Source organism: Cantharellus anzutake, assembly GCF_015039405.1.
Source record: "Cantharellus anzutake strain C23 chromosome Unknown EI90scaffold_96, whole genome shotgun sequence".
Lineage (NCBI taxonomy): Eukaryota > Fungi > Basidiomycota > Agaricomycetes > Cantharellales > Hydnaceae > Cantharellus > Cantharellus anzutake.
In genome coordinates this window covers 868-15,644 of record NW_024067046.1, presented here as the reverse complement: position 1 = coordinate 15,644, position 14,777 = coordinate 868, and the positions used below count along the sequence as shown (strand labels likewise).

The 14,777-nt window shown below is 48.8% G+C and overlaps 6 protein-coding genes across 6 annotated transcripts; 4 read left to right on the top strand and 2 right to left on the bottom strand.

Moving 5' to 3' along the window:
* Positions 1 to 535: 535 nt before the first annotated feature.
* Positions 536 to 7,574, bottom strand: EI90DRAFT_2978708 (uncharacterized protein; the record flags this gene model as incomplete). Its single annotated transcript, XM_039055951.1, has 30 exons — positions 536 to 1,038; positions 1,090 to 1,110; positions 1,166 to 1,242; positions 1,304 to 1,504; positions 1,560 to 1,595; positions 1,642 to 1,788; positions 1,840 to 2,148; positions 2,205 to 2,320; positions 2,371 to 2,525; positions 2,579 to 2,779; positions 2,832 to 2,918; positions 2,973 to 3,159; positions 3,208 to 3,487; positions 3,538 to 3,733; positions 3,783 to 3,974; positions 4,027 to 4,058; positions 4,112 to 4,368; positions 4,424 to 4,476; positions 4,527 to 5,617; positions 5,669 to 5,750; positions 5,809 to 5,833; positions 5,882 to 5,982; positions 6,032 to 6,357; positions 6,413 to 6,707; positions 6,757 to 6,848; positions 6,964 to 7,005; positions 7,059 to 7,131; positions 7,188 to 7,337; positions 7,394 to 7,413; positions 7,469 to 7,574. 30 exons carry the CDS (start codon positions 7,572 to 7,574, stop codon positions 967 to 969), a joined length of 5,022 nt encoding a protein of 1,673 aa, XP_038909825.1. The 3' UTR covers positions 536 to 966.
* Positions 7,575 to 8,325: 751 nt separating this feature from the next.
* On the top strand, positions 8,326 to 9,683 carry EI90DRAFT_2695490 (uncharacterized protein). The gene is made up of 2 exons (XM_039053480.1): positions 8,326 to 9,313; positions 9,367 to 9,683. The coding sequence occupies exons 1-2, from the start codon at positions 8,615 to 8,617 to the stop codon at positions 9,583 to 9,585; spliced, it is 918 nt and encodes a 305-aa protein (XP_038909824.1). The 5' UTR covers positions 8,326 to 8,614; the 3' UTR covers positions 9,586 to 9,683.
* On the top strand, positions 9,391 to 10,856 carry EI90DRAFT_2695509 (WD40-repeat-containing domain protein). Its single transcript, XM_039053481.1, has 2 exons — positions 9,391 to 10,241; positions 10,290 to 10,856. Exons 1-2 carry the CDS (start codon positions 9,567 to 9,569, stop codon positions 10,704 to 10,706), a joined length of 1,092 nt encoding a protein of 363 aa, XP_038909823.1. The 5' UTR covers positions 9,391 to 9,566; the 3' UTR covers positions 10,707 to 10,856.
* A 70-nt stretch (positions 10,857 to 10,926) lies between these two features.
* EI90DRAFT_2978706 (uncharacterized protein) lies at positions 10,927 to 12,898 on the top strand. Its single transcript, XM_039055950.1, has 6 exons — positions 10,927 to 10,949; positions 11,006 to 11,199; positions 11,262 to 11,558; positions 11,611 to 12,166; positions 12,216 to 12,369; positions 12,434 to 12,898. Exons 1-6 carry the CDS (start codon positions 10,947 to 10,949, stop codon positions 12,589 to 12,591), a joined length of 1,362 nt encoding a protein of 453 aa, XP_038909822.1. The 5' UTR covers positions 10,927 to 10,946; the 3' UTR covers positions 12,592 to 12,898.
* A 47-nt stretch (positions 12,899 to 12,945) lies between these two features.
* Positions 12,946 to 13,294, bottom strand: EI90DRAFT_3082899 (uncharacterized protein). The gene has a single exon (XM_039062037.1). The coding sequence runs from the start codon at positions 13,229 to 13,231 to the stop codon at positions 12,959 to 12,961; it is 273 nt and encodes a 90-aa protein (XP_038909821.1). The 5' UTR covers positions 13,232 to 13,294; the 3' UTR covers positions 12,946 to 12,958.
* A 233-nt stretch (positions 13,295 to 13,527) lies between these two features.
* EI90DRAFT_2941518 (uncharacterized protein) lies at positions 13,528 to 14,472 on the top strand (the record flags this gene model as incomplete). Its single annotated transcript, XM_039055265.1, has 3 exons — positions 13,528 to 13,668; positions 13,762 to 13,895; positions 13,950 to 14,472. Coding segments are annotated over 3 exons (798 nt in total), but the record flags the coding sequence as incomplete, so codon positions are not given.
* Positions 14,473 to 14,777: the final 305 nt, after the last annotated feature.

Here is a 14,777-nt window from a genome sequence, read left to right as displayed (position 1 = left end):
ACTTCTCCATATCGTGAGAGTTCTTGCAACTGGTTGTGTGTCAAAAAAGGGTTATAGCAGTGATATTGCCCGTGATATATACGTGGTATATACCTTGTGCTGAATGGGCATCGCTCATCTCTGGCGATAAAAATGCAGAGGTCCACCTCGTCGTGGATGCGGAGTTGGGGTCGACCTTTATTCATACCACCACTTTTCTTGAAGCCCTGGCTTCTTGCCAGTGCTCGTTTCTGTGCACCACTAAGGCGCTGTCGTTTGGTGGGAGACCCATCGGCCTGATCGATAGGCTGTTGGTTTGTTTTCGATTCAGGGGAATCATCACCGATTGTAACTACAAGTTCATCGTGAATTATGTATCTAAATGAAAAGCTGTTAGCAAACAAAGCACGGCTTGTACTTGATGTGGGGCTTGCTCTTGTTTTATGGGTGCAACACCATTTTGCGTTGTGGAAGCCATCATCCAAAGGAAGTATGTAGTAAGAGTGTCGCCGATGTGACTCAACGGATCCAACTCCACATATAATTGTAGAACGCACAAGGATTATCGCTCCCTCATTGCTAACGTCATATGGCTTACTTCAACCTACTGCAGAAGGAGCCCGAAGCTACCGGAGATTTCTTCATCAGGCAACATAAACACCGCACAGAACGAGCCCAGAATTCGCGCTTGGAGTTCTCACTCATCATGCTTGTGCAAAGACATGCTCCTCAACGACCCGATTCGCAGGGGACGCAGTCCACTCACACTGCGGCCCAACCCGTAGCAAAGCGCGATGGTCAATGTTGACGCTTAACGCTTCTCTCATCCAGATCCTTGCTTCGTAGAAACCTTTGAATTGCTATTTGGAGGTATATCGTGACCAGCCAGCGCAAATCGAAGCGCACTCAAATCAACCGTAGCAGTAAGCAGTAGATGAGATCTCCTGATCCTTTATCCAGTTCACCGCTAGTTGCGACCCCCGGCATCTAAATGTGGCTGCACAATGCCACTAGGTGATGCTCGCAGAGCGCCGCGAAATAAAACTCGTGCTCCGCGTTCTGTGATAGGGCGTTAGATAAATCACGTACGGAAGGTAATGACACCCTCACATGCAATTGAACAAGGTTGTGCTATGCCTTTCGTGAGATTCATCCGATCGTTCGACTCGAATCCAGGACTACTCACCGCGATTTCGTGGGCTAAGATGAAGTACCAAGCAATACGTGGTTCCCTCTTAATTCCTTCTATTACCATTGCATCATCTAATAGTTGATGGAAATCAGGATCATTTTGGGTTGAAGCGTTGGGCTCAAATGTACGAACGCCATGCCTCAAAGTATCTGACGTTGAGGAAAATAGATCCCCCTCTATTGAATGCGATTGTGGGCCCACTTGAATCGTAGAAGAGTGAGATGCTGCGGAGAGGTATCTTATACACGTCTTGCAAGAGGGGACCTATGACCTCCCCAAATCTCCGGATAGTCTCGCTTTTTGACTCTACCAGTTGGTGCGACTCTGGGATATCTTAGGAGTTCGAATGAGATGATTTGTATGTGCCCATCGGGCCCAGTTAGCCTACCTCTCTCGACATAAATTTTGAATCCATTCCAGGTATCTGCTCGCGCATTAAGCTTACTCGCTAGCCTGTTACAATCACTCACCGACAACTTCGAGATTGGTGGCATGGGAGATGTCGCAGTATGCCCCGCCCGCATCAACTTCTTTAATTTGTGACATCTGCTCTCTACTTTGTATAATGCTACTATGCTCTTGCCTGCAAGCCGATATTGCCAGTGAGACATTTCGCTCTGCACGAAGTATTAGGGTCCCGGCAATGATTGCATTCAGAGTACTCCTACCGATGTCTTGTGTTGGCGTTACAAACTTCTGGGGAGTCTGGGTCTGATTTGCAGCTTGCGCGTGGGCTGGCCAAGGTTTTGATCCAGAGGATGAACCAATCTGTAACTCCTTCATCTTGTTTTTTAGGTGAGAGAATACTGATTTGTTGGGGTGTTCCACAGTAGGCGTGGTGTTACCGGCTGCGCGTTCCGGTGCGATCTGATCTGGGGATGCCCCAGGCCGAACGGGGCCTCTAGAAACAATGGAATTGGAGCCCTCCTGTAACCCCTTTTCTAATATCGGACGCTGCTGCTTCAAGATACGATCCACTATCACGTTTTGACAGCACTCAGTACCAATTCGAGATAAGTAATGAATTGATTACCATTATACCCTCTCCGTTTCAAGGCCCTTAGCTCCGTAGACAACACAGTCATGAACAACATGCTGTCATTAATTCGGTGCTGGCGAAGCAATGTTCGACATAGAGCATGCGCGAGCCTAAAACACGGGCTAAGTGGGGCCGGTCGGGTGATTCTGCGGTATCTTACTCATAATAGTCTAGTTCCACGTTATCCGCGAGGTAGAGGATGACCGGTCCATTTTTCGGCCTTTTTGCTCCAGCGCTTGCCGTGCGGACTTTTTGGTATGCCGATCCCGACAGTGAAAGCGTGCCTTTAATCTTTAACAAGCGTACTGGCTCGACCTGGTCAGAGGATTGAGTTTTGGTGCCTAGAAAAACAACAAATTTGTATACACCTGGAAATTGAGGCTTTGTTTCAACCAATCAAATTTGATAACTAGTGAGGGCCCTTTTTGATCATGAAGGAAGAGTGGTAATCGTTCAAGCACTAAGTTGCGGATTTCCTGAGCGCGTGTGCTCTTAACCCCTCCCCCGACAGCATTCATTTCCTCTTTCACGGATGCTGACAACAAAGACACCCCTAGCTCCTTGTACATCTGCAGAAAGCAAGATGAGTAGGCACAGTAGGAGATATTGACAGTATATTACGGCTTCTATTATATCATCCTGGGGGGCTGCCCATACAGGGAATTCACGAAACAGTCGATACGCTGCGTTGTCATCAACTATGACGAGCTATCGAAATGGGAATTGAATCTGCCGGCAGTCACGAAAATAGGGGCTAGTCACCTCACTTGATTGTACCAAGCTATACTCCAGACCTCCTTCAGTCTCGTCATCGCTTTCATCCAGCTTGGGACTGGAAGATCTAGACGGCCTCGATCCCATGAGACACTTTTCGGACGCCAATCTCCGTCTTATTAATCGATCCAGGTTGTTAATTTCGAGGCCAAGGCGCCGCAACTCGTCCATATACCTGGTTACCCCTAAGTATCAGGTAGTAGAACCCAATGAAACGACTTACTGCTCCACCCCTCCACAATACGAGTGGAAGAGAACGGGATCATCTAGAAGTTTTGCAGCTATTTGAGCTGCAGTCGGGAACTTTTGAGTCCCACATAACTGGAGAAATTTGTTGGCAATATCTCCGAAGTCCACAAACTGAAATATTCTGGATAAGACCTTGCGATCTGGCTGTCCGACAAAGCATTCGGAAGGCCGAAGATGTCTTAATGCTTGATCCCCATCCAAATACGGGACAACTGGGTAGTCGCCCAACTGATGTCGCTGATATGGAGAAAAATCTGGGACAGAAGTGAGAAGCCCAGATTCTCGACGAGCCACGTATACTCACTGCTAACAACAGTGGACAAATACTCAAATATTAAGCGACCTTCGGCCTGACTATGGGGTGGCGCAGACCGCAAGGCAACCAAAACTTGCTCGCTTGATGGGCTATCCCGCAGCTTGAAATGCGTCTTCGAATAATGCTTCCATTCCGGTCGTATTACAGGGAAGCCTAAAACAGAGCAACTGCTCTCGGAAAAAACCTTGATAACGAAGTGAGCGAGGTGACCACTGTAAGCCAAGATCCCTCACTTGAGTTGGAGTGGAAAAGCCTTGAGATCCGTCAGGGGCAATGGAGGGGACGAAGGCTACCGAAGCGAATATTTCTGGGTCATATGTACTTGCATACGCGACATAAAAATTTTGGATGAAGTATGTCAGAGCTGCATCCCGATGAGGTCCCCCATCCACTGCCAGCGGTAACAAGATTTCAGCACTGGGTTTCTAAACCCATGATCAAAATATGCACCAGGTAAGCAGTAAGCGAATTACGGACCTCCTGAAGCCCAAGGCTGAACATGAACTTGGCTGAGAAGGCAGACACGATCAGCGTGGTATGACGGCACCTAACGACAATTTACCTTCCCGAGAGCTGGAATGCCATTTCTCCCCTTGCCAATCTAGTATCGGAAGCCCTAGTAGTCTTAGTGTATCGGAAGGCACATACAGCTCTCGCGCTAGACAACGGCGAGATGCATCGAGAAATCGTTCAGATGGGACTGCCAAGAAGACCCTCGTTTGTGCCAGCTTATTGAGCTCTTCCACAGTAAGATATTCCTTGACGCTAACGAGGTAGCTGATAAGCTTCGGAATGGACCAATTGCCAGACGCCATCTCCCTTATCAGCGCAACATGAAAAAGTTGATGCAATAATGGAGGCATTTAGAAGGCACCTTGTGAAGATCAATTGAAGTTCCACACGTTTCCGAATACCTAGTGTTTCCAGCTGAAGAGTGCACATTAATGACATAAAAAGTTCTACGCATGGAAACGCACCATTCGCAGCTTGTCACCCTTTATGGACCCCTGAACATCAATGATGGGGAGATCGGGGAACATGTCGACATTAGGGAGATAGGCCTCATCTGGCTTCTTCATTCCTAACTTGGTGGGGATACAGGTCGTGTTCTTGAGCAGGTTCACAATATCGGTCTGATCGGGCCCAGAGACCGATGACCACTGTTTTGAAAGAACATTTAGTGCTAATTCCGCAAATGTAGGGCATTGGGTGATCCGCGATTGGAGAGGTGCATTGTCAACCATGGTAGATATATGAACCAAATGTGCTATCCACATCTTAATAGTCAATTCTGTCCAAGGAAAAACTTCCCTAATTCGTCCAGATTTTATGGCTTTTGAAATGGTAGCTGGCAAGCAATGGTCAGGGAGGGGTGTGTTGAGTGGAATTCCGCTTTTGAGGTTTAGGTATGTTTGGATCACAGAAAGTTGAATTAGCCGCTCGGGAGCGTCTTTTTCTGCAGCGATGAAGAGCGTCGCAGATTCAAGTAATCGGCGCGTAAGCATCGTTTCTTGATTTGAGGGAAAGAAGGAGTGTGGGCAGTCGAGCCGCCAGTTCAGACAGCTGATTGTTTCCTGTTCCGACAACGGACGGGACTCCAACTCGTGAATTATATCATCGAACCCTATCTTCCTAATAGGCGCCGGCAGTGTGTCCAATAAATTTGGGGCACTTCCTAGTGCACCTCTTGTTATCGTTGACACACCCTTGATGAAACCTTCGAAAGCTTTGTCAGGCCGGCGGACCTCTTCCGACGGTTTAATCCCAGCAGAGGACAGGACAGGAAGTGAAAGATCCGAGGAGCTAGACAAAAAGGCTCTTTGAAGTTCCTTGGATACCTGTGGTGCAGGGGTCGACTCGTGGAAATTGAAGAAACGTAGGATGTGCTGGAACTTTTTGTCCAGGAAGTCACGGCTCTCGGACGCCGCTGCCGCCTCATTTTGAAGTTGAAGAATGTTCCAGTGCTCGCCGATGGCCGCAAGCTCCAGTTCATAAATAGCGCGACACAAAAACCCGCCCACGTATAGGAGTTCCCTATTCCAGATCGACACCATGGGATCGCTAAAGTCTGTTTAACACCTCCATTTAAAACGGCTCGGTAAAACGACGTACACAAAGTCAATAGCTTCTCTTTCCACTGTCGGGATGAAGCGAGACGCATGATGACCACCCATCCCAGTGCTCTGAGCCGTGGAGTGACCCTGCATATATTAAGGAGAATCAGGACATACCGATCCATTAAGGGAACCACTTTCTCACAATGAAAACCCGAGAAGTATTCCTACTGTAATTTCGGTATTAGCACGTCGCAGAAACTTACATGGATGCATACCCCTCTAAATCGCCGCGGAGGCCACTGAAAATGCCAAATGAGTCCAATGCTGAACCATCAGAATCTACAGGATGACTGGCATCGTGTGCTTCTTTCCCTGTCTAAAAAACTATCAATCAGTGCTCAAAGAATGATGCACACCCAACCTACATAGATAATCTGATATAAACAACGGCTTGGAGCTTTTTTCTTTGTGGCTCGTTCCACTTCCGCCGATTCTTTCCGGGGAAGTGTAATAGCGATTTCAGCTGAATATATCTGAACATGGATAGAGGAGACACAAGTCTCCATTAAATCTTCTTCAATATTAGGGGTTGGAGGCTGAGGCGAGCTTCGAACAGCTTTCGCATGCTTCCATGCAGTAAAGAATGATGTGAAAAAGCCCTGTTCTGACGCTACGGCTGATGGGAGAGGAGAGGGTTTATCAAACCCAGTATTGTATACCCATCGCAATACATCAGCATGAACAGCTACATCTATGGATGTGCGGTGTGAGCTTCCCTCAGACCGCCAAACTAAAAAACCATTTACTTGTAGAGCGGACACCTTTGACTAGCATAAAGGATCTTGGCGATCGTGCCTTCAAATAGGGAGGCAACGCGTGTGATTTCGGAGGGGAAAGTACCTTGGATAGTTTGAAAAGACGGTGCTCATCAAAATAGAGGGATATCTCAGATATGGAATTTGTGAATGTCAGGCTGGTGCAGAAAAAGCGAGCCATATCCACTGGCCTGCCTGGCAATGATCCAGGGTCCCTGAGATCCATCTGGATAGACGTCCACCCTGCAGAAGGCCCACTTTGATGAACACCAGTCCGAACGTGAAGCTTCCGTTGGTATAAGAGTAAGCATTGGAGACAGAAGGGGATTTCTCACTTGATCCTTCCCGTCCTTCCAGTAGAAAACCATATATTTATCGCCGGAGGCGACAAGCGGCGTCTCAGTAACCGAGAACAATGAATAGAACCCTATGGAGTAGCGTCACCTTCCCGAAGTCTCCATGCTTTGAAATTGGCCCACGGACCTACGCCCTATAGATCGCCGTTGAACCAAGCTATCGGCTCCAGACTTGTGGAAATTCACGCACATATGCCCCAATCTTATCCTCGTCAGGATTACCTTCAGCTGGATGGATGCAAGCGAGTCAACGACATGCCAACCAAGAAGAAAGTCCGCACCAATTTTCTTGAGTCGATTCCAGTCGTCCGTTTCAAAAGGTCTCCCATCATTCTTCACGATCCACTTGTTTATCTGCGATACGCGTCGCAGGACCTCCTCCATGGGCAGAAAGAAAATAAAGGACTCACAATAGCAGTTGTGAGGTCGGGCAGTTCTGGATTCGTGTTCCCCAAGTCTGCAGTGCCAACTGGTGCTTCTGATTTGTCGTGTGAAGACAACTTGAAATTAGGGGTTTGAAAGTAGATCTCTACGCGTTTGGCATTGGCATCATCCGCATTCTTGAGCACGAGTCAGCCTTCGAACCCCATCCATATCGGCCGGGAACAACGGTTACCTGGAGCAATTCACGAAAGACTGGAAGAATAATCTGGGGGATGCGCCAACCGTTCGGAAGAGACCCTTGCCGTACCTGTATATTCTCCCGGATAACGGGCGAGTATCTTATCTATTAGGGCCCTCTGGTTGACAGTGACAACATCGTCTTCCCCGGCCGCCAACGCCCTGTGGACATCCATTGTGCCGGTGGTAGATGCGAATGGAATAACGTTGTGAATTGTTGAAACTACATACAATAATTTATTATGGCTGTGTCACAATTGATTTGCATGCGCATGTCGATCATGGCCCCTGCGAAGACGACACCAGTGTAGAATATTTATCCATCCATGCCAGCGGATACCAAGAGCCGAGACAACATCTCAAATCCTCCATCTAGTGCTTGTTGCATCAGCTCACAATTGGTGATTTACTGCAATAGGTTTAACTGCATCGGTCATGCTATCCGCTCGTAAGTTGTAACAAAGGGTTTGAAAATACTTGCTTGAACGATCACCTGCTGGCGCTCATCATACCTTAGTCTGAACATGGAAGAGGGTTACTTACATGTAAGCGCTTGTCCACGGCACCAAGCGGTAGGCAGGTGACCAGCCTCTAGCTCCATCATATGCATATCAAATACTTGGTGACGTTATGTGACATTTACGTACCTTGACGAGCGGATCCTAGACTCGCATATAACGCTGAAATCTTGGTCGCCCTTGCAAAGCAATCTTGACACCCTTGAGCGAAACATGACACTTCCTGGGACAACCTCCAAAATTCACTTTCCTGTCAAGGTATGAGTGAGCATGAAGCACATATGTAGTGGGCGCGTCAACGAATATCCCTAGGCCCCTGTCACAACTCAACCAAACGCCACAAAGGCAATGTCAGTGGAGAGTGGGATCGAGGATAGGAACAAGGTGTTGCGGCTCCGTGGAGGGTGTATCCCTTGTCCAAGTAAATGGTGCTAGCTCATTGGCCATATGAGAAATGTCTGATTATACTCTCCCTTTCCTCTTCCAGATGGGGGTTGGTGCTACATCATTCCTATCCCCTGCTGCTGTTGAAACAACGGATTGCAGTATCTCATCGGTAATTCGAAGATCGTATATACATAGTTACTCCGCAACATGTATGCACATGTACTACGCAAAGCGACCTCACAAGGATCTCCCTGACATAAACACAGCCCGTAGTAAATTCAATTGAACCACAATCGGTTGGTTTTGTGGCGATGCAATTGGGACGCGCACTTTCAGTTTGCGTCCAAACAAGGACAAACACGTGTCGACCAACTTTCCTCTGCTCGTACATCATGTCATCATTGAGTCCCGACGTTGCACTGTCCAACCGACAAAAGGAGAACCAGCAGCCAAAGACAAAAGATCATACAAAGCGTTTCGTAGGAAGTAACACACCTCGAATACCCCTTAGTCCTTCCAAACAGCCGACGCCATCCAATGTCGTTGATGATTTGACTGTTGATTTGAAGAATCTCAGCGTCGCACAATCGCAGCATAGATCAAGAGTCCACCCATTTCCTTCCGCTTCTACTTCCCTTTCTGCGTCTTCATCAGTCATAGGCGGCGATTCTGTCCAATCGTCGTGTAGAGGCGGCTCTGAGCCCAAGCCGCGAGCCTACAAACCGATTGACGACTACCGCTCTCCTGTGCAGCTTCTGACCCGAGACCCCGACTGGTCTGCTCTTGCTTCTCAAACCCAGCATGGGATGCTTGGTATCGGTAACATGCCTCTCAACTTGACTAATGTTGTGAAGCATGATTGGCGGGGCCTGAAGGCCGAGGTTTCTGAGGCTACACTGGTCCAAGCTAAAGAGATATCAAAGAGCGTGGAGTCTTTTCCCAGGCTGAAAACCCTTGATGCTGAGGTGGAAGTGCCTCCCAACGGCAAGCAGCCCCTGCGTGTTGGAATTGTAAGTTTGAGCTATGTTACCGTGTCCCTATTTGCATTCAAGTTTCTCGAAAGGATGATCGGTTTGTACATGAGCGCGGAGAGGATGGTGCATTTTCTGGTCATACTCTGGCCCATGCCGCAATGGATTCTCCCTCTGAAGACGTAATGCATGATGATCGGTTGAGGGAAGCCCTTGATATCAAGCCAGCTACAGAACGGATCCTTCAATTCACAAAAACCGCCCCCGCCCCCGAGAAGACCCTACGATTGCCATGCAGCGCGAACTCGTGAAACCTCTCTATGCCAGACCTGGTGCTCTCGGAACCTCGAATGGGGTATACACTAATATGACCCGGCGGATCCCAACTGCAGCTGAAAGAATCTTGGACGCCCCAGGAATGATTAACGATTATTATCTCAATCTCATTGCGTGGTCATGTACAAATCTCGTTGGTGTCGCGCTGCGCGAGTCCGTGTACATTTGGAATGCGGAAACAAACGAGACCGAGATTCTCAGCACCTGTGAGAATGAAAATGGATACGTCTCCTCAGTCGACTTCTCGAGTGATGGGTCGTATTCAGGTATCGGTCTTGATTCTGGCGAGGTTGAGATATGGGACGTGGAAACTAAGCAAAAGCTGCGAACCATGTCTGGCCATCAAGGCCAGGTATCGGTTCTCAGCTGGAACCACCACATCATATCCTCGGGGTGTGCAGACGGGAGTATATGGCATCATGACGTAAGGATCGCAAATCACAAGGTCATGGAACTGTTGGGGCATACCGGTGAGGTGTGTGGGCTAAAGTGGAGGCAAGATGGCGAAGCCCTTGCGAGTGGAGCCAACGATAACGTCGTGAACTGCTGGGATCCACGCGTAGGAACCGCAGGAAGCAATAGTCGTGGGCAGCCAAAATGGTCAAAGTCTGTCCACACGGCTGCTGTGAAGGTATTGTTTGATGTTTCTTACAATTATTCTCAACTCAAATCGCTACAGGCCATCGCATGGGCCCCATGGAATATGAATATCCTCGCGTCCGGCGGAGGAACAAGTGATTGCAAGATCAATGTTTGGTCTGCATCGACCGGCTCCCGGTTACATTCATTGACAACGCCTGCTCAAGTAACATCTGTTCACTTCAGTCCTCACTCCAAGGAGATCTTCAGTACACACGGTTTCCCGACCAATGCCATCATGCTCCACTCTTACCCCGCACTTGAGAAAATCACGGAGATACGAGATGCTCACGATGCTCGTATTCTCAATTCGGCTGTCAGTCCAAATGGTGACTTCATCGTTACCAATTCTGGTGATGAAAATATCAAGTTCTGGAGAATTTGGGAACTTCCGGTCAAGAAGCACAAAAAGAAGCAGAACGTTCAACTAGAGAATGGCCTGCAATCTATTCGTTAACAAGGACATTGGGTCCCTTGCACAACACATCCGTTTGTATGTACAAATGACAGTTATCTGTGTTGCGCACGGGAAGCTGCATGAACGATTTGACAATTCTATTCTCCGTATCGACAAATAGACAAATATATTCGGCCAACTCCGCTACAATACAGCTCAGGAATGACTTGACCCATTATATGACGATGTGTCACGGGATTCCCTGATTCACATTGCTGAGAACGAGGACCTCGACGAATCATGGTGTGTAATGAGTGGACCTCTGAAGTTCGTGGTAACAGGACCAACCCTCTCATCAGGCTAAAAATGTCAGCCCCCTGCGTCGTTCAGATGCAGTAGCTTCAAGCTCGAGTTGGGAATCGGACTCCTTGACACTGTCACCCACAGAGACAGCTCCGTCTTGGCACGATCCACTAAATGATGCTCAGCTTGACCCGACACCTTCAAATTTGGAAACTCTAGTAAAATGCAGTCAATGCGCTTATCTTGGACCGTCCGTTTGCTCCTTTCGCCAAGTCTTCAGAACTTGTTACTGATTTGACCTACTTGTATTAGGTTATCTTCATTTCCACTTCGCTTGAATGGTATCGGTTACCTCAAGACCTGTATGAAGCACACAAAACGAAGAGTTGACTCGAAGTTAGGACACGAGTTGCCCCGAGTCATTAACGCCTCTCCCATTTCTTGGGAAGAATTGCTGACGGAGATACGTTCCCAGTCCCAGGAGCGTATTGACATCGATCGTCACTTCATGCTCAGCCCCTCGCATCCAAGTGCATCTGGTGATACATTTCTAGAACGCGCGAATGCTCTGATGGTGGAGGTGAAGCAAGCTGCCGGTTATCGGTTCAAGTGAGTCTTGGATTTGTTTCATTTCATTCAATGTGACTCAATGAGGTGGAAGCTATAAGCGCCGTCAAGACAGCACGGTACCGACACGGAAGTCAAGTTCTTTCACCTATTATTGCGCACAACTTGAAGGGGAACAAACCAAGCATACTCCCCATCCGGATGAAAAACGAAGACGCCCTAAGAAGCTGCCGAAGATACCACGATTCGTCTGCAACGGCTGGGCTACACTTACTGTAACGGACAGCACACCCTGCATTTTTCGGCTAAAGCTTACCCACGCTTTCGCCCACGTCCCATGTTTTACGAACCGACCCGCAGGGGCTGGCGCCGTGAGTGGACACCCTGTCCCGAGATCGAAAGAGCAGCCTGCGGTGGAGATACTGCAGCCTCAAAAACCCGAATACGATGTATCAGCACCCGACGTGTCACCCAATTCCCAGTCCCCTTCTACCAGCACCGCAACAGACGTAGCGAAGGCACAGGAGGAGGCACGCCCCTCATCGTCATCAGATGAAGAACCCGACACAACTGTCGGCTGTAGCATGTCTACGTTTGGAGAATATGCCGGGAGTCTAACCTCGGTACAAGCCTCCAACGTTCCCGAGAAGGTGCGATGCTTTGTCCTTCCCGCCGACATCGAACTGACACCACACCCAGGTTTGTTTTCCACCGGAGTATCTCGCGGAAGTGAAGCGATGCACGGAAGTTCTTTTCGCTGAAGCAGAACGTGATGGAGGGCTTCTTGTGGATGAGGCGCAGGCACTAGGGAATATATTCAACAGCATTACATCACTCGCGCTGGGAATCGAAGGTAAGAACGGACGCGTGAGCTGATGTCAACTTTAATTGCAGTTGGGCATTTGCACTATAATCAGTTATTACATTCCTCAGGTGTCGAGGGTCGAAGGCTAAGTTGAAAGTCCATCTCAAGTTTCTGAAGTGTAATCAGACCTTTGGAGGACACATGCTGCAGCCGTTTCTTCCCGTTAAAGAGAGGCTGGTCACCTGCCTACTGCAGCCGGACGGACTGTGACGTTCTGACTTCCCCATTTTTGCATCGCTGAATCCATCTTACGAACTTGTGCATTAACGGACCCTCAATGGCGTGTGCTGTCGAAAGTCGCTCAGTCACTAGCACGCGGTCAACTTGTGATCCGCCTGTCGTCACACTGACATCGGATAAATTCCGGATTAAAAAAAGTATTGTTTACTGGGAAGGAAGTTCTCAACTTGTTGCAAAAGTGGTATATAGCACATCGCCTTGCTGCTCTAGAAAGGGGTAGCCAAAATGTTCCCGTCTCCCCTTGCTCTCCAGTTGATAACTCATGGAGTCAAATGGCACGGCAATGCCTTTTGTTGTAGAGCACACGTATCAAATATGGTTTACCTTTAATTTCCCCTCACCAGTATGTGGACTGATGCCACGTGGCCAGGGCAAGTGTATATCGTGAAAGTTGTGATATTTCGTTTCGCAGGAGCGTCGTGAAAAGACAATACAGTATGGAATTATCCCGAGCGTTTCGCAATAAGTACACTCGATGATATGAAGCAAGTCGTATAGTGATGTCGACACCTGATGCGCGACTTAAAACCGCTTGCAAGGTGCGGAAGGATGTGGTTGGTACCACAAGCCACCAATACTGGAAGGTGTGTGGGTGGGTGAGTAATGGCATGACGTGGATTAGGAACGGATGTGGAATACCAGAAGGCCCAGCTCATCAGAGACCTCAGGAGCACCGAAGTCAGGCGTCTAGTTATGCGACGAACTGAATTACTTAGATGTCACATGAATTGAGCATATTTGAATGGAATATTCTTCCTCGAATCACTGGATAATGGCCTCAACACGACCTGCTCAATCCCGCCCCTCGACACCTAGGTTTTGGGCGCCAGCTGCAGATAATGCCACATATAGGTGATGTCAGGGACTACCCTCTTGCATTCATCAACCTAAGTCCCAATCCCCTCTAGAGATTTGCTGCTCTTTGAGGAGCGTTTAAAGGTCAATGTGGCTCGCTTGAGGAGAAAAAAGCGAAAATATCAAAGTCTGTCATTTTTCCGCAACCATTGTTATCTGGATAGGCTCGCTGAGGCGCACCCAGTCCTTCTTGTCCACTTAATTTTTTGTATTTTAGTGCTTGCCTCCGATACCTTGTTTTCTACCCATTTTGTCACTTGGCCGATTAATACGCTGCTTCAGGAGCTTCCTCTGGACAACCACCCACATATTGTGGTTTCCCCTTACATTACTCAATCGGCGTTTCTAATCGCACTTACCACCCTCATCCTCTTCTACGCGAGCGGGTTATATGCAGAGAAGATAAGCTATGCTAATAGGTATGCTTAGATCTGCCATTGGAGCTACCAATTTATGGCTTGGAAATGGACCAGATACGTCCCCCATGCCAACCGTGCCCTGAGATCCTTCAACATGTATTTCAACGTGCGAACGCCTCCCCCAACGCTCCCATGGCCATTCAATCGGTTTATAAAACCAGCCCCTGAACCCCCTGCGACTTCGCTGGCATCCCCCAGCGGCACGCGGCATGGGAGGGGCTCGACCACTATTGCTCCAATCCCACCGTCTACAAACCCCCGAGGAGAGCTCATTTTTTCGTCACGCGTAGACAGACAGTTTAGGGAAGCCTACGAGAGGCATCGGGCTGCATTTGAAAGGAAACGAGACGAAAAGGCATTAGCAGAGGCCGCAGCCGCTGCATCTGCCCGATTGTGGGGATGGCTTCCGGGAGCAAGAGGAAAGGCGCCGGCATCTTCATCAACTCGTCCAACAGCCAGTCATGACACCCGGAGTCCTCCTACATCACGGAGCCCCACTCCGGTTTCTGGAAGTTCAAAACCCCCAACACCCTCACCTTCGCCTATTTCCCGCGCAGGACGCCCCCAAACGGACTGATGATGACGCAGTCATCATCAGTCCGCGCAGTCGCAGACAGTGACCCAATAATGTAGGCAGTAAATGGATGCGTATTTTTCGCATACGTCATTGTTGGCGCTCTGGCTCAATTGTGACGGGGTCCGCAAGCAGTAGGTCTGGCCCCATGCGTGGAAACGTCCCAGCCTGCCTGAGCTTCCCAATTCCAGGGCGACAGTCCCGCGCTTGGGGTTCAATCCTTCTCGCAACCTGCGTAATAAGAAGCGATTCCAGAGTTGCTTCCTTGCTTCCTGCTGTTGGGCTCTTGGATGTTTGACCACTCAAAC

Excerpts from the sequence above, each read along its gene's own strand:
- EI90DRAFT_3082899 (XM_039062037.1), bottom strand. The coding sequence starts at position 13,231 with ATGCCATTACTCACCCACCCACACACCTTCCAGTATTGGTGGCTTGTG.
- EI90DRAFT_2695509 (XM_039053481.1), top strand. The coding sequence starts at position 9,567 with ATGCAGCGCGAACTCGTGAAACCTCTCTATGCCAGACCTGGTGCTCTC. Across the intron at positions 10,242-10,289 it reads TCCACACGGCTGCTGTGAAG|GCCATCGCATGGGCCCCATG; the intron begins GTATTGTTTGAT and ends AAATCGCTACAG.
- EI90DRAFT_2695490 (XM_039053480.1), top strand. The coding sequence starts at position 8,615 with ATGCAATTGGGACGCGCACTTTCAGTTTGCGTCCAAACAAGGACAAAC. Across the intron at positions 9,314-9,366 it reads AGCCCCTGCGTGTTGGAATT|GATGATCGGTTTGTACATGA; the intron begins GTAAGTTTGAGC and ends GTTTCTCGAAAG.
- EI90DRAFT_2978706 (XM_039055950.1), top strand. Across the intron at positions 11,200-11,261 it reads CAATGCGCTTATCTTGGACC|GTTATCTTCATTTCCACTTC; the intron begins GTCCGTTTGCTC and ends TACTTGTATTAG. Across the intron at positions 12,167-12,215 it reads CCTCCAACGTTCCCGAGAAG|GTTTGTTTTCCACCGGAGTA; the intron begins GTGCGATGCTTT and ends CACCACACCCAG.